The sequence below is a fragment of the Nerophis ophidion genome, linkage group LG22 (assembly GCF_033978795.1).
Source record: "Nerophis ophidion isolate RoL-2023_Sa linkage group LG22, RoL_Noph_v1.0, whole genome shotgun sequence".
In the NCBI taxonomy this organism is placed as follows: domain Eukaryota; kingdom Metazoa; phylum Chordata; class Actinopteri; order Syngnathiformes; family Syngnathidae; genus Nerophis; species Nerophis ophidion.
In genome coordinates this window covers 26,957,199-26,981,185 of record NC_084632.1, presented here as the reverse complement: position 1 = coordinate 26,981,185, position 23,987 = coordinate 26,957,199, and the positions used below count along the sequence as shown (strand labels likewise).

Here is a 23,987-nt window from a genome sequence, read left to right as displayed (position 1 = left end):
GGGTTGCGCACGGCCACTCTCCCACTGCGCCACGCCGTCCCAATAAATCTCTAAAGTAACAATACTCTTACTTGAGTACAATTTCTGGCTACTCTACCCACCTCTGCTGATCACTAATCAAAAGGCTTTATATGCCAGCTTTGCCGTCCTGTCGGGGCTGGAACATTTTTTTTGTCTGCGAATGCTTGTTCATGCTGAGTTTTTCTTGTTTCCTGTGCACTTCCTTGTTGCCCTATTCCTCTGGTTTCGTATTTTTGCATATTAAATAGAGTTTTACCTGCACGCCATATCCTGTCTCCAGATCTTGGGTCACAACTACCGCTACCATGCCGCGATGTGACTGACGGAAAAGCCATAAAACATAAAAAATAATAACAATTGTACAGTATAGAAATAGGTAAACGTTTTTAAAATATTTAAAGCGTTTAAAGTAAACAAAATGTGAATTTATTACTGACTAATGACACATTTATGGGCAGAACCTATTTGATCTTATACAATTTGTATCTCATAATCTTTGAGACTGAGTAAAACAGAAAACCATCTATGAAGAGACCGCTTAGGATATGTTAAATCAGGGGTGTCAAAAGTAAGGCCCGTGGGCCGGGTCAGGCCCGCGAACAGGTTTTACACGGCCCGCAGGATGAGTTTGCTAAGTATAGAAATGAGCCAAATGTTTTGAATAAAATAAACTGCTGTTTTCTAAATGTGTCCACTGGATGTCGCAATAGCAATTTGTTGTAACTTTATAGATTATGCTACATATGTAAAAAAAATAAGTATAAAAATGAGCCGAATTTTTCGAATGAAAGAAACAGCTGTTCTAAATGTAACCACTAGATGTCACAATAGAAATTATTTGTATCTTTGTAGATTACGTTACTTATGAAAAAAATAATAAGCCATATGATGTTATTGCACCAGTCGAGAAAAATGAGCAAATTAAATAAATAGCATCCTGTAATTTGATTTTGATATAATTTTTTTATGTCGATAGATTGAAAGTGTCATGTTTGGTGATCATGTTTAGTCTGGCTATGTTCTGTTTGTTTTTTGAACTCTGTCAGTTCCTGTTTTTCATTCCCTGTTTTGTCACCATGACTACCAATCAGTTCACCTGTCGTCACGACTCACGCACCTGTTTTCAATCACCACATCATTATTTAAGCTTGTCATTTCCAGTCAGTCAATCTGGTGTCATTGTGTTCGTTCCATGCTCTTTTGCTGCAGAGAGAACGACGCCGCAGCAAGCTGCGACCCCCCCATCGTGACAGAAAGTTAACACCAATAAGTTGACTGATAAACATTATCACATACTTTATTCAGAAAGTATAAATACTGACAAGGAAAGATAAAATATTATTAATCGCAACATGCAAGTGTAAAAAAAAACCCCAATTTGTACATTTCCAGAATGTGCTTTTTTTATTTTCAAACAAAGAAAACAATCTGAAGTTGTTTTTTTTGTTTTTTTTTAAGTAATCGTGCTGTGATTTTACCAGTCCGGCCCACTTGGAGTAGTTTTTTCTCCATGTAGCCCCCGATCTAAAATAAGTTTGACACCCCTGTGTTAGATCATACTTATTTCATTCATTCTGTGCATTTTTTAAAATTACTACTTTGGATTGGAAAAAAGGGTAGTTTTTTATTTATTGCACTGATCAAGCTGAACCAAAGACTGGCTCTAGAAACTTTATAGTCGCTTAAGAAGATACTCTTTTATTACTATTTCTGTTCTTGTTTAAACTTCAAAAGGACAGCTCAGACCAATCAAGGGGCAAGTACTGAGGGAAGTGGTTGATAACAGAGGCAAAATGCATTAAATAAATAAAAAAGGTTCACCAGTACGTCTCAAGTAATGTTATGAACACAGTAGTGTGCTTTAAATCACACATTAAGTTTAAGCTTAAATAAGAAATATATCACATCACTCTGCAGAAAGAAAGAACATCTGCCTTTCTTTGTTGCCATCCCACACTTCATTGTCACTAAATAGGTACCCGGGGGAGGGAAGACCACCTGGTAACCATGGTTACTGTGATTGAGTGTCCCATGTGAAAACATAGAAACCTTGTAATGTGTCCAAACATCTTTTGTATGGTAAAAACACAGCAGGGTTGTTAATGTGCGACAAACGATAATCAGCTCTTTCTTTTACAAGACAGAATGATTATCACTTTCCAAAAAACCACATCATTAACGTCCGTAATGCGATTGTGAGATGTGCATGTTGCATGTCTTACAACACAATGGTTTGTGGCTACACACAAGAGAATAGGAGAGGAGTGGAAAATATGTGATTACATTTACATTATTGACGTTATAGAGAACGTCCAGGGAGGCAGGAGGATTGAAGGCAGGGTTTGTGCTGTTTGAGGAGGGGAGAGAAAAAAAAATCAATCATTTTAATCTCTGTGAATTCCTGAGGTGAGAGAAATGAGATATGACAAAACGAAGTGAAAGGGTGAGTGAAAGACACCCCTCTTGAATAGAACTGCAGCACTGTGTTTAATACCAACTTTGACACACTGGTGTCATCACGACGACAAAAAGAGCAGACCTTGATAAGTACGAACCTTGCATCAGACACATAAGATGAGAGGTAGAACGTGTCATTTCTGCCCCATTCAGAAATATGATGGAGAGGGCAGGGCTCCCCTCAAGGCGATAATATAAAGCTACTGTGTTTGAAAAAAAAACAGCCCCTCCTCAGCACATGACGCTCACTGCCGCATTAACTGCAAAGTCCTCTCATACAGAAGCTTTTATGTGTGGACAGAATACATGTGTTATATGCATACTGTATATACCAGGGGTCCCCAAACTACGGCCCGTTAGTGTACAAAATCCGGCCAGCGGGAAGTCCCAAGTTAAAATAAAAAGTAATTATTTTATTTTATTTTTCATTTTTATTTTTTAAAATCTGTCCTTTCTAATCTATTTTACTGTTGTTACCCGTTGTGTCTCCTAGCCGCTCAGTCAAATCATATTGTTGCCCGATTGTAGCTGAGATAGGAGCCAGTGCCCCACGCGACCCCAAAAAAGGGAATAAGCGGTAGAAAACGGACAAATAAAGGGAAGAAGATTAAGAGCTATTCAGTAAGATTGAAGGTCCAAGCTATTGAATACCAGTATGCTAAAAACAACAGTAAGCAGCTATGTTTTATTAATATACCGTAGCTGCATGTGTCGAATATGAGTCATTAAATGACTCCCGCCTCCTGGTGGTAGAGGGCACTAGTGATCCTTCTTGCGACTACTCGGCTGCAGAAGAAATGACAATGAGTGACGTGATATGTGCTGGGAAGTATATGACACGGGGGGTGCACGACGAACCTTTTAGGATGTAACACTCCTATGCTGGCTATGTAAACAACCGGGATGAAATAAAGCATGTTCCAGTCCTAAATACTCAGTGTATTATTTATACAATAACACTTCATGGTGGCAGCGGTGGCATAAAGAGATCACCCACGGAGCAAAACGGGAGGGGGAGTTGCCCGAGGGTAATTCTGTCGTCGCCCGCACTTGAGGAGCCGAGTTAACTGATAAGTCATAGCAGTTTTCTAAACTGGACTTTCAATCGAAGCAGAAGGTAATAAAGGATATCTCCATCGAGACAGAGAGACTTTTAAAACTGAATAAATATAAGGAAGACTTCTATAAACAAGTTATCAATGCTTTGATCGGAAGGAGCTGGCATGGACTTCCTTTATAAGTGAAGGTAGGACCGTGATAACGTTTTTTTTTTAATTAAATATGCTTTTCATGATGGTATCCTTACATCACACTCACATTTTTACTGCATGCCTTTGGTAAGTGCCGGAGTGAGAAGAAGTTTTAAAATAATTAGTGCATGCTTACCTTTACCGCATGCCTTTGGTAAGCGCAGGAGTGAGAAGAGGTTTCAATTTAATTAGCGCCCCGGCGGCAATTCAAGGAAATACGGTAATGCAAATTACTCGATGGCATCATCGTGACCACGCCCATAACCACGCCCACACCATCACAGGTATTTTGGCCCTTTAGGAGAATCCCTGAACTACTACACTTGAATATTTACCAAAACCCAGCCTTAATTGTTCGCCATGTTTCATGCATTCATCCATTTACCTTTCTGCCTATTCTTTCTATTGCCATAAAGTACCGTATTTTTCAGACTGTATGGTTCACTTAAAAATTATTTCATTTTCTCAAACCTTGACAGTGCATCTTATACCCCGCTGCGCCTAATGTAAGGAACAATTTTGGTTGTCTTCACCGAACTCAAAGCTATTTTATTTGGTACATGGTGAAATGATAAGTGTGACCAGTAGATAGCAGTCACACATAAGAGATACATGTAGACTGCAATATGACTCAAGTAAACAACGCCAAAATGTTATGTTTTATTGAAAATATAGAACATTACACACGGCGCTCAAAACTATATCAAAATGTTTTAGTACGATTTTGGTAAGCTATGAAGCCGCACCGCTTGATGGATTGTACTGTGCTTCAATTTACGAGTATTACTATGGTGTGTGTATAAGGTAAGACATATTATGTGGCGTTTTGTTTCGCAATATTTTGCAAAAGCAACTTTTCTTACCTTTTGGCACTTGCTAATCTGTATTTGGGATCTGCATAAGTCCTGAAAATTTGCCTCTGTCCGCCTTTGTAGTCGGTGCCAACATCGTAGTCGATAAGTTTCTTTTTTTTATCTTATGGTTATGGGACATTCTTCCTCCGCTGTTGCCATTTATAATATAAAGTAGTGTAAAGTTCTTACTTATATCCGTCAGTAAATTCGCCATGAAAGCGTTAAAACATACCGGTGTAATGAGTAGAAATTATTCTCCCAAAGAACTTTAGTTATTAGAGAGTTCTTGCCGGACGGTTTTTCACAGGACACATTTTTGACGTTGTTGTTGCACTAGTGAGCCACGGATGAGGAGATGCAGCTCCGTTATTGATTTAAGTAAAGTCTGAATGAAATAAAACAGTGAGCGCTATCTTTTGACACATCTTCCACTTCCGTCCCTGCAGGCTACACCGCTACAACAATGATGACAGAGAAAAGACGCTGCCGAAGATAAGCCACGTAAATACGACGGCACATCCTGAAGCGACTGTCCGAAAGCGGCTTGAAGATGATCTGTAAAACATAATCTATGCAACATTTTGACCAAATAATTACATGTTATGTAGACCACAAGGAAGTGTTTTCAATTTAGAAAAAAAATAAAATGATATGACCCCTTTAATGCGCCCTATAATCCGGTGCGTCTTTTGTATGAAAATAGACCTAACTAGACTCGCTCATCGGCAGTGCACCTTATAATCCGGTGCGCCCTATAGTCTGGAAAATAAATGGTAAGTGGGTTGTACTTGTATAGCGCTTTTCTAGCCCTTTTTTAAGGAGCCCAAAGCGCTTTAACAGTATTTCCACATTGGCACATCCACACACACATTCACACACTGACGGCGGGAGCTGCCATGCAAGGCGCTCACCAGGACCCATCAGGAGCAAGGATGAAGTGTCTTGCCCAAGGACACAGCGGACGTGACTATGATGGTAGAAGGTGGGGATTGAACCAGTAACCCTCAGCTTGCTGGCACAGCCACTCTACCAACTTCGCCAAGCCAGCCCCTCAAATACGGTAAGCCCGTGCCTTCTCCAGCCTTCTACATCCTGGACTGGTCACTGGCCAAAAGGAATTGTTATTGTTATTATTTTCACTTTTGTTGCACATGCAATAACTTTCATTATCTGCAGGAGATATCATCCACATTTGACATGTTTTAAAGTCCCAACACAAATGACTCTGAGATGTCAACACAATTTTAAAATGATGACGTTGCTAATATTTCCAATCAAATATTAGAAAACCAGATATCAGCATCTTCTTATCGACAATTTAAATAATATGTGCCTTATGAGAAATTGCTTCAAGGCTCCCCAAGAACACATTACTTCATTTTTTTGGAGCGAGCGTCATACCAAATGCATAAGTGTGTATCTGATTGTACGTCTGAACATCAACAATCTCTATGTAGTTCCTGAAAGTAATTTGTTTGTTAAAAGCCGTCCGTGCCTGTGACTCACCATTGACCTCACCAGATGCCTCACAGCCGTCTTCGTCGTCACAAGCGTCTCCGCTCCCAGTGTCTGTTTCTGCACTGCCGCCCTCCTCTTCATCACTCTTTCTTCTGGCTTTGCTTCCCCAGCCAAGTTCCACTAAAAGTTCCTAATTGGAAACACAAATAGGCACATTACAAAAATACTTTTAGATTGTCAGATTAGGTGAATTGGTTGAATATATCAGGGGTTCTAAACCTTTTTGACCTTGGTGACCAACTTCTCCACTACAGAGGGACCCGGACGGGCCCCACTGAAATATTAGTACTGAATTATTCATCTTTACGGCCACTTACAGTATTTACTAAACTTACAGTTTAATGGAATGATAAAAAAGCATGTATTAAACACTTATTATTAAGGCTTAGTTCAGACTGACAACAAAAATAAATACTAATCTTAATATACTGCAAAAAAATAGACTCATAAAAACTGTTAAACAAATAATTGATGTACAATCACACATTGCTAAAAAAACAACTAAATTAATAACACATAATAATAATAAATATGTTAATTAAATAAACCGTCAATACAATTTTAAGTGCATTGGAAAATACATCTTCACCACATTAGTCATAATTTTAGCGCTTTACGCAAAGTCACCATGACTTTAGCGCCAGACTTTTGTTTGTTTTATATTGTCATTATTGCCACAAGTGATGGGTAAGTGTATTGCAACTGAGTACCGCTTCAGCCCATACGATCAACAGCCGAGAAACAGATATTGTTGGCGGCCCTCTTGGTGACAACAACAGCTCGACTAAAGTTATATTGAGTTCTTTTGATCGTGAAAATGGTAACTTGCTGCATCCGTAGGCAAGATGCAACAGAAGAAGAAGACATGTGGCCCGCTCATACTGTGACACGGACACTCAGATGCAAGGTCATTTTATGACAGCATGTCCGAGGGAATTGGATACAAACTAGAGTGTGCGTGATGATTCATCAACGTGTCATTGGACTGCAAATGAGGGTTCAAAAGGGACAGAAATACACCATGGCAATTTTGGGGGGAGGGTTTTTTAAACCATTTTTTAGAGCCTCAGGACCGCAAACACCGTTAAAATTAATTTAAAAAAAACAAAGCCACACCATAAGACTTTTTACTTATCATGTTAAACGCTTATGATTTTTTTTTATATATATATTTTCTTATTTTATTTATTTGTATTTTATGTATTTGTATTAGTACTACTATTATTATTCGTAATTGTATAGTGTTATAATAATGATATAGGATGGGTTGTAGTTAGCGCCTTGCATGGCATTTGTGTGTGAATGGGTGTGTCAACGGGTGAATGTGTTGTATAATTTCAAACACTTTCATTCCAGGTATAGTAAAGCACTACATAAATACAGACCATTTACCAGTACTTTTATTTTCTTCTTACATATATTTTATCATATATTTCATACAATTTTTTTAGAGGGCGTTCATTCTAGTTACTGTCAAGTGTGGATGCCTCAAAGGTTTCTCAATCCTTAGTGTCTTTTGTTTTGTTATTTCCAATAGTGCCGTATGTGTGTGAGTTTTCTGCAGTTTTTTTTTATTTTTTTGTGTGAAGCACTGTGTTTGCCACTTGCCTGTGTATAATGCTTGATAATGAAATAAAAATTGGATCATCTACTGTCCCCAGCAGACAAGCAAAACTAAAATAACACATTCTATTTTTGCATGATTTTTTTTTCTCCTTTGCGTCATGTTTCAAAATAATCCACCATGAGGCCACAGAAAGCTGCCAGTGCCAGCCAGCACATAGATAAAGAAAAAAAAAACAAGAAAAAATTTGAGTGTATGAAGGTGGCGTATGCATGGCAGATTTCAGCAGAATGGTCCTTACCAACAAAAATATTTTTAATAATGTAACTTTATGGATGCAAAATAAACCAATGAAAAGTTGCGGTTGATAAAAAAAGGTGAGAAACGCTACTGGATTTAAGACATAACTCGTAAATGAGTACAAAGGTTCTCTCTTCCTTTCTTTCCGCTTATGGTTGTCTTTGTCAACAAAAGTGTTACATACAACATAAAAGTGATGCTAAATGTTCATGTATGGGTAATTAGCAACAGGTATGCATGTCTGTATTAAATAGTTGTTGTTTTTTCATATTTTTGGGCGCTCGGAAGAGATTAATTGGATTGATTTTAAAGGGAAAATTCCTTCGGTTTTTGTGCAATTCGCTCTTTGACAGACCATTTAGAACAGATTAATAATGAAAGTCAAGGTACCAATGTATTGTGAAATGGGCGGAAATCAGTATCTTATCAGTCCCCTCCAGGATTTTGTGGGGTCTTTTTTTTGTTGAATTGAAAATGCCTAAATTTGTGGATACTTTTTCATAAAGTTGCGGAAAAAATTACAATGTTCCAAAGCTGTTTTTTTTTAAATAACATTAATTTAGAACAGATTAATAATGAAAGTCAAGGTACCAATGTATTGTGAAATGGGCGGAAATTAGTATCTTCTCAGTCCCCTCCAGGATCTTGTGGGTTTTTTTTTTTTGTTGAATTGAAAATGCCTAAAATTGCAGATACTTTTTAATAAAGTTGCGGAAAAAGTTACAATGTTCCGAAGCTTGTTTTTTTTAAATAACATTAAATCCACTTTGATTTTATAAATTTATTGTCTATGATTTTAATGTTTCTTGGAACTTTCAAAAAACACAGGAATCGGAAAACAAATGCTTTTTTGATATTCTACTTGTTATATGCCACACAAATTTAAAATAAGACACCATTTGGATTGCCTATAGCAATCCAAATGGTTATTTTCCTCTTTGTTCTGGAGGACACCACATCCTCTGTTTCCAAATATAAATTGAAATGTGGAATCGTCAGACCACAGAACACCTTTCCACTTTGCATCAGTCCATCTTAGGTGAGCTCGGGCCCAGCCCGGCGTTTCAGGATATTGTTGATAAATGGTTTTGGCTTTGCATAGTAGAGTTTTAACTTGCAGATGTAGCTTACGTGCAGTGATTTCTCCAGATTCTCTCAACTTTTTGATGATTTTACGGACCGTAGATGGTGAAATCCCTAAATTCCTTGCAATAGCTCATTGAGAAATGTTGTTCTAAAACTGTTCGACAATTTGCTTACAAAGTGGTGACCCTCACCCCATCCTTGTTTGTGATTTAATTAGCATTTTATGGAAGCTGCTTTTATATCCAATCATGGCACCCACCTGTTTCCAATTAGCCTGCACACCTGTGGGATGTTCCATATAAGTGTTTAATGAGCATTCCTCAACTTTATCAGTATTTATTGTCACCTTTCCCAACTTCTTTGTCACGTGTTGCTGGCATCAAATTCTAAAGTTAATGATCCATCCATCCATTTTCTACCGATTATTCCCTTTTGGGGTAGCGGGGGGCGCTAGCGCCTATCTCAGCTACAATCTTGCGGAAGGCAGTGTACACCCTGGACAAGTCGCCACCTCATCACACGGCCAACACAGATATACAGACAACATTCACACTCATATTCACACACTAGGGCCAATTTAGTGTTGCCAATCAACCTATCCCCAGCCTGGGGGTAGGTCGATACACCTGGGGACCCCAGGTGTATGTCTTTTGGAAGTAGGAGGAAGCCGAAGTACCCGGAGGGAACCCACGCATTCATGGGGAGAACATGCAAACTCCACAAGAAAGATCCCGAGCCTGGGATTGAACCCAGGACTGCAGGACCTTCGTATTGTGAGGCAGACGCACTAACCCCTCTGCCACCGTGAAGCCTAAGTTAATGATTATTTGCAAAAAAAATATATATATATTTTTATCAGTTTGAAAATTAAATATGTTGTCTTTGTAGCATATTCAACTGAATATGGGTTGAAAATTATTTGCAAATCATTGTATTCCGTTTATATCTACATTAACACAATTTCCCAACTCATATGGAAACGGGGTTTGTAAATATAGGTTAATAAAGACTAAACATACATGTAGACTAGAACATACATTTGTATATACTACATTACCCAGAAGGCTTAGCGTCACACTGTAGACAGGAACAAGAAGTAGGTCTAACCAAACACGTCACAGCAACGCCACGTGACAATCTCTGAGGACAGCTACAGTTGTAGCAGAAAATTTCAGTTACAGAAAAAGATAAACATAAAGATTTGGCTATAAGAATATAAATTGCATAATTCTTTAAAGACCTAATGACCTTAAGTGGACTACTTGGGAAGACGAAAATTGCGCCATTTGAGCAATTAAGAGTTACATGCAGCTGCTCCTGCTTTGTCTACGTTAGAAACAAACATACGTTTTGAATTTGGATTTATCCAGGCAGACTGGACAGCCATGCAGACTGGACACTGGCCAAGAGTTAGTGGGTGGCAGAGGGTAGCGTTGGCTATCTTGGTTGCTTTGTTGGGTCTGCTCCTGTCTCTGGCCACCCCAGCAGACGATGGCGTGGAACACCACAGAGGCCACCACAGTCTATATATTTTTTTTGTTTTTTTTGTTTGTTTGTTTTTTGTTGTTATTGTTTTTCTTTTGTAGCTGTATGTAGAAATGGCTGGTTGCATAAGCTCTGCTCTTTTAAGGTCTTTAATGTCCTTCCTGTTCTGTCTCCCTGTAATGTTTGTCTGCTCTTGTATGGGATTGTGCTGTAAATCTTAATTTCCCCTCGACGATTAATGAAGTATTTCTGATTCTGATTTTGATTTGACAGTTGATGTGTGCGTTTGAACGCCGCTCCCACACAAATTTAATTGGCGAACATGAAGCTGATTCGCCAAAATGTTTCGCAGAGATTGGTTGAATTTGCTTGAATTATAATAGTGAAATCCTGGAGGGACTCTCTCTACATTTATGTTAAGCAACTGTGTGAAGACGGTTCAGCATGACTGCCAGCAGGAGCACCTTTGATATGAAAAATGTGCAGAACAGTATTCAGCATATTCCCACCATTTGTCAGTCGCAGCCCCCATGTGTAAAGACCCTTGCACCAAATACAAATTTAATGTGCAGGGAGACGCAGTCAGACTTCTAATGAAGCTATAACTGGCCATGTTGTCATCTGATCTCATTTCAGTCAAAAGATGGATGCAGAGTGGTGAGGCCGCTGCCCTTTCCTATGTAGGACCGGTTCTCACAAGGTTGATTAGACCTGTCCTGATTGGTTGAGCATGTACAAACGGATTTTAATTGCAAGGATAACGTGTGACTAAGTTAACTGAATCCCCTTAGACGGCAAAGCTTGCATGAAACATGGCACAGTATTCCGAAGGTCTAATTAACAGCGACTACAGAATAGGACTAGTGGAAGCAAAGACAGAGAACATCACACACCTCAGAAGCACAGCTCATAAGATAATTACCACTCCAAGGATGTATCTTTTTCATATTTTGATCTTCCTCTCATCCCGGTAATATGGGTGTGCGGACAGCAGAAACGACAGTGATGAATAATAATAAATTAAAGGTTTTAGTTAATGTCTCTCCAATGAGAAAGTACTTTGGCAGGATTTAGTTTCAAAAGTGACCTCAAAGTTGTTCAACTGGAGTGTGGGCACTTTAATCTTGTCAATTTATTTAAAAGAGAAAGAGCCCAATTTGTGTCTGCAATGTGCTGTTAAAGGGCTCTTATTATGCAAAAACATATTTTCTGTTGGTACATGTTTTTGTGTATGTGTGATCCATACGTCCCAAAATTACAAATGAAACCATGGAGCATGGCAGAGATATTCATAAAACAATGTTGCCTTGTTCTAAATTACCAGTTTGGAATTTTGGTATGGGTACAAAAATGTATCTTCGATACTTTTCGGTACTTTCTGTACTTCTAAATAAAGCGGACCACAAAAATTGCATTATTGGCCTTGTTTTAACAAAAAAACTTACGGTACATTAATCACATGTGTTTTTTATTGCAAGTTTGTCCTTAAACAAAATAGTTAACATACGAGACAACTTGTCTTCTAGTAGTAAGTAAGAAAACAAAGGCTCCTAATTTAGCTGCTGACATATGCAGTAACATATTGTGTCATTTTCCATTCTATTATTTTCTCAAAATTATGAGTGGTAAAAAATTAATTATTAATCTATTTGTTCATTTACTTTTAATATCTGCTTACTTTCTCTTTAACATTTTATATCTACACTTCTGTTCAAATGTAATAATCAGTTATACCTTTGTTGTTTGGATACTTTACATTAGTTTTGGATAATACCACAAATTTGGGTATCAATCTGACACCAAGTCGTTACAGCATCATACAATGGTCATAATTTAAATCCTCATGTGTCTAGGGACATATTTCCTGAGTTTATAAACATAATATCATTTTTTTTTAAACAAAAAAAAGATTTTGTGATACCAAAAATATTGATGTAATCATAGTAGTATCGACTAGATACGCTCCTGTACTCTGTATCATTACAGTGGATGTCAGGTGCAGATCCACCCATGGTGTTTGTTTACATGTTGACGCTGGTGAGCTATTCCCCATCCTGCAGGGATGATACTTGTAAAAAACGTACTTTATTTGTTGACCAGGAGGTAAGGATTAGTGATTTAGAAGTACTGTAGTGGCTCGCTAGCTCGCCATGTCTTAAAGCACCTCTTCCTGAGGACGTTTCAGTATTATAACTTCCCCTTTATCTTTAGTTTTTAAGCCAAAATGCGTCTGTTCTCCTTTTTCTGTCTACACACTGTGTCTGCTTGTAAGTAATCCGTGATTGTGTGCTGCCGAACATGCTCTCTGCTCGTAAACCAGCATTGTCACAACGTGACGACGACGGGGTGGCGGGAGGGTAGTGAACCGGTACTTTTTAGAAGCGGTGTAGTAGCGAATATTATTCATTAGTATCGCGTTACTGTACTAATACCAGTATACTGTATAGTTCGGGCCCAATGAAGCCGGCAGCGTTTCTGGGTGTTGTTGATAAATGGCTTTCGCTTTGCATAGGAGAGTTTCAACTTGCACTTACGGATGTAGCGAATAACTGTAGTTACTGACAGTGGTTTTCTGAAGTGTCCCTGAGCCCATGTGGTGATATCCTTATACACTGTCATTTTTTGATGCAGTACCATCTGAGGGATCGAATGTCCATAATATTATCGCTTTAGTGCAGTGATTTCTCCAGATTCTCGGAACATGTTGATATTACGGACCGTAGATGGTGAAATCCCTAAATTGCTTGCAATAGCTCATTGAGAAATGTTGTTCTCAAGATGTTCGACAATTTGCTCATGCATTTGTTCACAAAATGGTGACCCTCGCCCCATCCTTGTTTGTGACTGACTGAGCATTCCATTGAAGCTGCTTTTATACCCAATTATGGCACCCACTAGTTCCCAGTTAGCATGTTCACCTGTGGGATGTTCCAAATAAGTGTTTGATGAGCATTCCTCAACTTTTGTAGTCTTTTTTGCCACTTGCTCCAGCTTTTTTGAAACATGTTGCAGGCATCAAATTCCAAGTGAGGTAATATTTGCAAAAAAAATATGTTTTCCAGTTTGAATATTAAGTATCTTGTCTTTGCAGTATATTCAGTTGAATATAGGTTGAAAAGGATTTGCAAATCATTGTGTTTTGTTTTTATTTACGATTTACATAACGTGCCAATTTCACTGGTTTTGGAGTGTGTACACTATGATATTTGGTACAAGAGTTGATACAAAAGTGTGCTGCTAAAAAATATAACATGGCTGACGGACTGGAGAATCAGTTGCAAGGGGCTTTGGTACGTTCCATTTTTACTGGGAAGTCTGAATTTCCGAGTTCCTTGTCGTAAATTTTAACAGGAACATCCCCTAAGGTTGGATTTTCTAATCAGAAAGTCACAGATTAGCTTCCAAAGATGGCTGCCCTGGTTGTAAACAATAACAGAAGCTTCTGTAACATCCGTTATTAGAACTTCAGACTTTTTTTTTCACACATTATCTCTATATGGTGTCCTGTTGGCCGTTTACATCAGGTTATGATACTGTAGTGTAAATAATATTTTTTTTACTTTGTTTTTACACGTTCTTCATCGCTATCCGCTTCTTTCCTTGTCATCCACCGTTTTTGAAGGTTGCAAAAGAAGTGCAGATTTTTACATATTGTACAAACCCCGTTTCCATATGAGTTGGGGAATTGTGTTAGATGTAAATATAAACGGAATACAATGATTTGCAAATCCCTTTCAACCCATATTCAATTGAATGCACTGCAAAGACAAGATAATTGATGTTCAAACTCATAAACTTTATTTTTTTTTGCAAATAATAATTAACTTAGAATTTCTTGGCTGCTACACGTGCCAAAGTAGTTGGGAAAGAGCATGTTCACCACTGTGTTATATCACCTTTTCTTTTAACAACACTCAATAAACGTTTGGGAACTGAGGAAACTAATTGTTGAAGCTTTGAAAGTGGAATTCTTTCTCATTCTTGTTTTATGTAGAGCTTCAGTCGTTCAACAGTCCGGGGTCTCCGCTGTCGTATTTTACGCTTCATAATGCGCCACACAGTGTCGATGGGAGACATGTCTGGACTGCAGGCGGGCAAGGAAAGTAACCGCACTCGTTTACTACGAAACCATGCTGTTGTAACACGTGGCTTGGCATTGTCTTTCTGAAATAAGCAGGGGCGTCACATGATAACATTGCTTGGATGACAACATATGTTGTTCCAAAACCTGTATGGACCTTTCAGCATTAATGGGGCCTTCACAGATGTGTAAGTTACCCATGCCTTGGGCACTAATACACCCCTATACCGTCACAGATACTGGCTTTTGAACTTTGCGCATATAACAATCCGGATGGTTATTTCCCTCTTTGTTCTGGAGGACACCACGGCCACAGTTTCCAAATATAATTTGAAATGTGGACTCGTCAGACCATAGAACACTTTTCCACTTTGCATCAGTCAATCTCAGATGAGCTCGGGCCCAGCGAAGCCGGCGGCGTTCCTTGGTGTTGTTGATAAATGGGTTTCGCTTTGCATAGCAGAGTTTTAACTTGCACTTACAGATGTAGCGACCAACTGTAGTTACTGACAGTGGTTTTATGAAGTGTTCCTGAGCCCATGTGGTAATAACTTTTACACACTGAGGTTGGTTTTTGATGCAGTACCACCTGAGGGGTCAAAGGTCCGTAATATCATCGTTTACGTGCCGTGATTTCTCCAGATTCTCTGAACCTTTTGATGATTTTACAGATCGTAGATGGTAAAATCCTTAAATTCCTTGCAATAGCTCGTTGAGATATGTTGTTCTAAAACTGTTTGCTTACAAAGTGGTGACACTCGCCCTATCCTTGTTTGTGAATGTGAGTTACTTAGCATTTCTTGGAAGCTGCTTTTATACCCAATCATAGCACCCACCTGTTCCCGATTAGCCTGCACACCTGTGGGATGTTCCAAATAAGTGTTTGATGAGCATTCCTCAACTTTATCAGTATTTATTGCCTCCTTTCCCAACTTCTTTGTCACGTGTTGCTGGCATCAAATTGTAAAGTTAATGATTATTTGCAAACAAAAAAAATGTTTATCAGTTTAAACAGCACATATGTTGTCTTTGTAGTGCATTCAACTGAATATGGGTTTAAAATGATTTGCAAATCATTGTATTCTGTTTATATTTACATCTAACACAATTTCTCAACTCATATGGAAATGGGGTTTGTAAGTTGTTTATATTCAGATAAGTCAACTGCAAGAGTGGCTTTTCGTGGATGCGGCCATCATGTTTTTTCAACTTCATAACTGGAAAATGTAGTTAGGCTTTGACTGCATTCCAAGTTAGGACTTTCAACTTCTGAGGTTAATGGAATGCACCATTGGCCTGGGACAGGGCTTTGGCAAGTACAAATAAAAACGCCCAAAGAACAGCGCATTCTGAACAGAGTCAGAAAACGGTTTGAAGATGGTCTGTAAAACAAAGTCAATGCAACATTTGTACCTAACCATTTTTCGTTTCCAAAAGAAAACGAAAACAAATCATAATGCCTTTGCAGCTTTAGCCTGTTAGTATTTACTATCAGCTGTATGTTGAGGACATTTGAGTTGGTTTTGCTTTGGGGAATTTGCTTAGACAATCCACAAAGCGCTCATTATTTTTTCCCCATACAAAAATTAAAAGCTACGTGCAATTAGTCGGTCAAAAAAATTCATCTCATACATAAATAATCTCGATGGGTATGTGTGTATTGCATGAGAGGAGAAGCTGACTCTGCATAAGTCGCGCATGTAAATGCAGACTAATTAATGCAGCCAAAACCAAAGACCATTAACAGCCAAATTTGAAAAATGAACTTAGCATGTCACAATATGATTTTCCCATTAATATTTCATTACAATAATAGAACTTATGTTAACAGATTTAAAAAGGTTGCTTTGAAGATGGAGCACAAAGTAAACATATGTATGTATATATGGTACCAATTATTCTAGTTTCTATTGATCTCCTGTCGACGCCAGCAGGCACCTACTCATCTATCTTCATTAATTTTGCAAATAGCTGAAGACAAAATGTTTACATGTCCTTACTGTTTTATGTTGTGTTCATCTGTTTGACAACTGCGTCGCTCACTGTCATGTAAGGCTCTTGAACGCCAACAACCGTTATCGTTGCAATGGACCTGAAAGGATGATTTATGAATAATCACTGCAATTCCTGTGAGCAGAATACCAAGCCGCCAAAAGCTTTGAGAGTGCTGCATAAATCTGTTGTAATTGCTGAAATAACGTTCAGTAACACTGAACGTTATTATCGACATACACTGGGGACATTTTAATGTGTCGCATTAAACGTGCCATATGTAATAATTTCATGGAAAGTCATAATTAAATGGCCCTCATATGTCAAGAGGCATTGATGAAAAATGTTCTTGTTGAATACCTGTATAACTAATAACGCTAGTTCAGCCGGGATATGCTCATTTCAAAATTAGATATACAGACCCAAAATATTGTTATTGTTTTCATTTTGATGCCCCGCCCTCCACCATTTGACCAATTAGAAAGTCCGTGAGTGTGTCACATCCAAGTTGCCAGCTATGCGCCGCCCTTTTTGTCTCGCTACTGCCACTGGTAAAGTTACTAAACATGTCAGACCTATGTAAATCTAAAAGGCGTCGTTACAACGTGTAAATGGAATAAAACAAACAACATGTTTACTTGACTCTCTTCCTGGGAAACTTATCAAGGAGCTCTTTGTAACGATCTGTCACTTACTTTCTGATAGTTTTTCGTGTTTTGTACTTTGTTTCCTGTTCAGTGCTCTTATTTTGTCATACTTCCTGTTTACTCCGCTGAGCACTGTTTTTGTCACACTCGCCGTTGATTGGCAGCGGTCCTCAGCTGCGGTCAATCAACATAGGTCTATTTATGTTTCACTCGAGCACTCCTCAGTGCTCGAAGTTAAACCTATGTTGGGAACATCTCCATGCAAGACTGCTTTCTGTTTATATCTTTTACTTTGATGAAATTAAAATCATCTTACCTGCTTTCTGCTCTCCTGGATTTTTGCATACTTGAGGTCACACAACTGCAGCCATGCGACATCCCAACAGTAACTTCGAGCCAGAAAATTGTGACCTCGCGAGAATCCCTGTCGGCAATCCTCAGCCGACGTTCTGGACCGCACAATTCCTGGAGGACTTGAAGGCCAGGTTTGTGCGGTCCCAGCCTACAGACGCGGACCCTCTCCCCGCGGCAACGCCACCGGCTTCGGCTCTCCGACCGGCGCGTCCCCCGCCGCCATCTTTCCTCTCGGCTCAACGGCTGGCTACGGCTCTCCGACCAGCACGTCCGCCACTTCCTGCATGCCTCGCGGCTCCCGCGGCAACGCTACCGGCTACGGCTCTCCGACCGGCGCGTCCTCCGCCGCCATCCTTCCTCTCGGCAACGCTGCCGGCTACGGCTCACCGACCGGCGCGCCCGCCTCCTCCTTCACGTCTCGCGGCTCCTGCGGCTCCGTCGCCGACTGCGGCTCTCCGACCGGCACGTCCGCCGCCGCCATCCTTCCCGTCGTCTGCTGAGCTGCTTCTCCCTGCTCCTACGCAGCTTCCAGCGGCTGCTCCCCGGCTGCTCTTTTTGCCAGCTCCCGCTCTCTTTTTTGATTCGCCGAGAGCTCCAGTGGAGCCCACAGTGAGGTCGCTTTTGTCCTCCTGCTGGGACTCGGCACGGGACGTGTCTTCGTCCCTCCTCCTGGTCCCCTCCCGCCCGTCCCTGGTTTTCGCACCGGGGGACTCCGACGAGCAGGCACGTTTTCCCGCATGTGTGAACGGTGTCTGGCAGCCACCTAGTGGAGGGGGGCCCACTATACACTGCGGTGCAGCCAGGCACACACCGCTGTCATCCCCGCCAGCGTCTCCTTCCACGGAGACATCTACGTCCCTGGCGGGCTTTCGCCTAGCCCCAACGCCGGCTCCACGCCGAGCCCCAACGCCGGCTCCACGCCGAGCCCCAACGCCGGCTCCACGCCGAGCCCCAACGCCGGCTCCACGCCGAGCCCCAACGCCGGCTCCACGCCGAGCCCCAACGCCGCCAAGAGCAGCACCACGCCGGGCTTCGTCACCGCCGGCATCCGCTATTCCTCGGCCAGCATTTGCTGCTCCTCGCCCGGCGTCATCTGCCGCTTTCACGCCGCCGATGACATCTGCAACAATCACGCCTCCGATGACGCCTGCCGCTTCAACACCGCCGATGACGTCTGTTGCTTCCACGCCGCCGATGACGTCTGCCGCTTTCACGCCGCCGATGACGTCTGCCGCTTTCACGCCGCCGATGACGTCTGCCGCTTTCACGCCGCCGATGACGTCTGCCGCTTTCACGCCGCCGATGACGTCTGCCGCTTTCACGCCGCCGATGACGTCTGCCGCTTTCACGCCGCCGATGACGTCTGCCGCTTTCACGCCGCCGATGACGTCTGCCGCTTTCACGCCGCCGATTACGTCTGCCGCTTCCACGCCGCCGATGACGTCTGCCGCTTCCACGCCGCCGATGACGTCTGCCGCTTCCACGCCGTTGATGACGTCTGCCGCTTCCACGCCGTTGATGACGTCTGCCGCTTCCACGCCGTTGATGACGTCTGCCGCTTCCACGCCGGCACCAACATCGGCTCCTCAGCCGCCTCCTGCAGAGGTATCTGTTTTGGCTGCAGCCCCCGCCGCTTTGTCTGCTGTCTCCGGGCCTGCTCCAGCGCGCCCGCCTCCACGTCAGCCGCGGATGTGGCCGTGCCCTGGGCGTCCTCCTCGCGGGATGCACTCGTCTCTTTTTCGGCCAATGATGTGGCTGTTCCGTGGCCGCCCGCCCCGCCAGTTCCAGCGGCGCTCTACGCGCCGTCGCCACCTGACTTTCCCTCGCTGGCTGCGGGGACACGAGGTTTGGCGACCTTCCACCAAATCCTCCTTCCATCCTCCCTTACTTTGTGGACATTTTTTTTCCATTTTTCTTTTCCAGGGAACATCTGGTATCTGTTCCTTGAGGGGGAGGTTCTGTAACGATCTGTCACTTACTTTCTGATAGTTTTTCGTGTTTTGTACTTTGTTTCCTGTTCAGTGCTCTTATTTTGTCATACTTCCTGTTTACTCCGCTGAGCACTGTTTTTGTCACACTCGCCGTTGATTGGCAGCGGTCCTCAGCTGCGGTCAATCAACATAGGTCTATTTATGTTTCACTCGAGCACTCCTCAGTGCTCGAAGTTAAACCTATGTTGGGAACATCTCCATGCAAGACTGCTTTCTGTTTATATCTTTTACTTTGATGAAATTAAAATCATCTTACCTGCTTTCTGCTCTCCTGGATTTTTGCATACTTGAGGTCACACAACTGCAGCCATGCGACATCCCAACACTCTTTGTATTATTAGGTCCATCAGTGCTAAATATTATAAACTTATCACTTTCCTCGGGCACTGTTCCCCTAGCATTCAAAAAAGCGGTTATTCATCCTCTTCTTAAAAGACCTAACCTCGATCCTGACCTCATGGTAAATAAACTACCGACCGGTGTCTCACCTTCCCTTTATTTCAAAAATCCTCGAAAAAATGGTCGCGGAGCAGTTAAATGAACACTTAGCGTCTAACAATCTATTTGAAACCTTTCAATCCGGTTTCAGGGCAAATCACTCTACTGAGACAGCCCTCGCAAAAATAACTAATGATCTATTGCTAACGATGGATTCTGATGCGTCATCTTTGTTGCTGCTCCTCGATCTTAGCGCTGCTTTCGACACCGTCGATCATAATATTTTATTAGAACGTATCAAAACACGAATTGGTATGTCAGACTCAGGCCTGTCTTGGTTTAACTCTTATCTTACTGATAGGATGCAGTGCGTCTCCCATAACAATGTGACCTCGGACTACGTTAAGGTAACGTGTGGAGTTCCCCAGGGTTCGGTCATTGGCCCTGCACTCTTCAGCATCTACATGCTGCCGCCTGGTGACATCATACGCAAATACGGTGTTAACTTTCACTGTTATGCTGATAACACCCAACTCTACATGCCCCTAAAGCTGACCAACACGCCGGATTGTAGTCAGCTGGAGGCGTGTCTTAATGAAATTAAACAATGGATGTCCGCTAACTTTTTGCAACTCAACGCCAAAAAAACGGAAATGCTGATTATCGGTCCTGCTAGACACCAACCTCTATTTAATAATACAACTCTAACATTTGACAACCAAACAATTAAACAAGGCGACACGGTAAAGAATCTGGGTATCATCTTCGACCCAACTCTCTCCTTTGAGTCACACATTAAAAGCGTTACTAAAACGGCCTTCTTTCATCTCCGTAATATCGCTAAAATTCGCTCCATTCTGTCCACTAAAGACGCTGAGATCATTATCCATGCGTTTGTTACGTCTCGCCTCGACTACTGTAACGTATTATTTTCGGGTCTCCCCACGTCTAGCATTAAAAGATTACAGTTGGTACAAAATGCGGCTGCTAGACTTTTGACAAGAACAAGAAAGTTTGATCACATTACGCCTATACTGGTTCACCTGCACTGGCTTCCTGTGCACTTAAGATGTGACTTTAAGGTTTTACTACTTACGTATAAAATACTACACGGTCTAGCTCCATCCTATCTTGCCGATTGTATTGTACCATATGTCCCGGCAAGAAATCTGCTTTCAAAGGACTCCGGCTTATTAGTGATTCCCAAAGCCTAAAAAAAGTCTGCGGCCTATAGTGTTTTCATTTCAGGCTCCAGTACTCTGGAATGCCCTCCCGGTAACAGTTCGAGATGCTACCTCAGTAGAAGCATTTAAGTCTCCCCTTAAAACTAATTTGTATACTCTAGCCTTTAAAAAGACTCCCTTTTTAGACCAGTTGATCTGCCGTTTCTTTTCTTTTTCTCTTATGTCCCACTCTCCCTTGTGGAGGGGGTCCGGTCCGATCCGGTGGCCATGTACTGCTTGCCTGTGTATCGGCTGGGGACATCTCCGCGCTGCTGATCCGCCTCCGCTTGGGATGGTTTCCTGCTGGCTCCGCTGTGAACGGGTCTCTTGCTGTTGTGTTGGATCCGCTTTGGACTGGACTCTCGCGACTGTGTTGCATCCATTATGGATTGAACTTTCACAGTATCATGCTACACCCGCTCGACATCCATTGCTTTCCTCCTCTATAAGGTTCTCATAGTCATCATTGTCACCGACGTCCAACTGGGTGTGAGTTTTCCTTGCCCTTATGTGGGCCTACCGAGGATGTCGTAGTGGTTTGTGTTGTGGTTTGTGCAGCCCTTTGAGACACTAGTGATTTAGGGCTATATAAGTAAACATTGATTGATAAGGACGGCGTGGCGCAGTGGGAGAGTGCCGTGCGCAACCCGAGGGTCCCTGGTTCAACCCCCGCCTAGTACCAACCTCGTCACGTCCGTTGTGTCCTGAACAAGACACTTCACCCTTGCTCCTGATGGGTGCTGATTAGCGCCTTGCATGCCAGCTCCCTCCATCAGTGTGTGAATGTGTGTGTGAATGCGTAAATGTGGAAGTAGTGTCGAAGCGCCTTGAGTACCTTGAACGTAGAAAAGCGCTATACAAGTACAACCCATTTATTATAGTTAATTTTGTAAATCCCACATTCTTTATTTACACGTACATTATGGGTGTCTCCTTCAATAAAGAATTGTTTTAATTTTGTTCCGTTTTTTAAGGCGGTCTGTTATACCGTTTTTAGAGTTCAATCAGACATTATTGTGAGGTTTTGTATTAGTGTTCCTAAAAATAAATATACCGGCTCCCAGACACATTTTTTTTCTCCAAATTTGGCTCCGAGTCAAAATAATTGCCCAGGCCTGGTCTATGATCTTGTCCAACAAAGCTAATATATTGGTGCAACAAATGCTTAGCATGCTAGCGCGGTCAATGACACATCGATATACAGGCTAACAGGGGAAATATATGCCCGTTAGCCTGTATGTTGATGTATCATCCAACTGACAGGGCAAAATATATTTCCGACACATACAACCTCTGTGGATGTGGGTATTGTCAGTGTCAGTGTCTCAATATGCTGATACGCTGAGGAAATGCGTTCCAACAATAGCACGGCTAATTGCGGTTTTTGGTACTGTATGTGCATCAGGCATTAAAAGGGTGGTCATTTTTAGACTTAGATTTATTTTTATCGTCATTGAAATTTGAACTTTACAGTACAGATAAGGCACAATTTAATGTACCAATATAATGCATTACATGTAATGATTTTCTACTTTTGTGTATTGACATGGTAGTAGGCTATATGATTTATGCATATCATGTTTTTTGGAAATGTGGGTTGGCTCATGTTATCGCCCATGGCGATAATCCCAGAACCCCCTTTTGGACACCAACGATTAGGTATGCTGTCAAGTTGAAGAAGGAGTCCTAACCGGGTCTTTTGGGCCATGAGATTCCAGATGTACTGTCAGGCAAACAGACGGAATCTCACAGGGAAATCAGGGCGTTAAGGGAATCCGGTTTGGTGGCTGCAGGATTAGGTCTCTGCTTTTTGCAGACAATGCGGTCCTGCTAGCCAGGTTCTTCAGCTCTTACTGGATCGGTTCGCACCCAAGTGTGAAGCGACTGGGATGAGAATCAGCACTTCCAAGTCTGAGTTCATGGTTCTCACCTGGGAAGGGGTGAAGTGCCATCTCCGGGTTGAGGAGGAGATCTTGCACCAAGTGGTCACTAGTGAGGGAAGAGTGTATCGATCCGTCGTGGGTAAAATGGCGCTGAGCCGGTCGATTTACATTCCTATCCTCACCTTTGGTCATGAGCTTTGGGTTATGACCGAAAGGTCAAGATCACAAGCGGCTGAAATTAGTTTCTTCTGTCTGGTGGTGGGGCTCTCCCTTAGAGATAGACTGAGAAGCTATGTCATTCGAAAGGAGCTCCTCCACATTGAGAGGAGCCAGATGAGGTGGTTAGGGCATCTAGTCAGGATGCCCCAGGACGCCTCGATTGGCGTGTGTTCAGGGCACCTCCAGTCGGTAGGAGGGCACGGGAAAGATCCAGAACACATTGGGGGAGATATTGTCTCCCAGCTGGCCTGGGAATGCCTTCGGATCCCCAAGGAGGAGTTGGTGAGAGGAAAACCTGGGCTTCCTTGCTTACCCACGACCTGACATTGGATAAGCAGAAGATGGATGGACGGATGGATCAATTCCACTTTTTCTCTTTACATACCCATTGTTTTGCTCTTCTTTTTCTCTTAAATGTTTCCTGTTTGTTTTCCCCATGTGAAGTGAAGTAAATTATTTTTATACAGCGCTTTTTCTCTAGTGACTCAATGCGCTTTACATAGTCAAACCCAATATATAAGTTACATTTAAACCAGTGTGGGTGCACTGAGAGCAGGTGGGTAAAGTGTCTTGCCCAAGGACACAACGGCAGTGACTAAGATGGCGGAAGCGGGGATCGAACCT

At 41.8% G+C, this 23,987-nt stretch overlaps 1 protein-coding gene across 1 annotated transcript in view; it reads right to left on the bottom strand.

Moving 5' to 3' along the window:
• The window catches only part of LOC133540742 (glypican-5-like), a 130,846-nt gene that overhangs the window by 27,288 nt on the left and 79,571 nt on the right, over positions 1–23,987 (bottom strand). Inside the window, exon 9 of the mRNA XM_061883632.1 lies at positions 6,089–6,230. Coding sequence (XP_061739616.1) covers positions 6,089–6,230 — 142 coding nt within the window. The remainder of the gene's footprint in view (positions 1–6,088; positions 6,231–23,987) is intronic.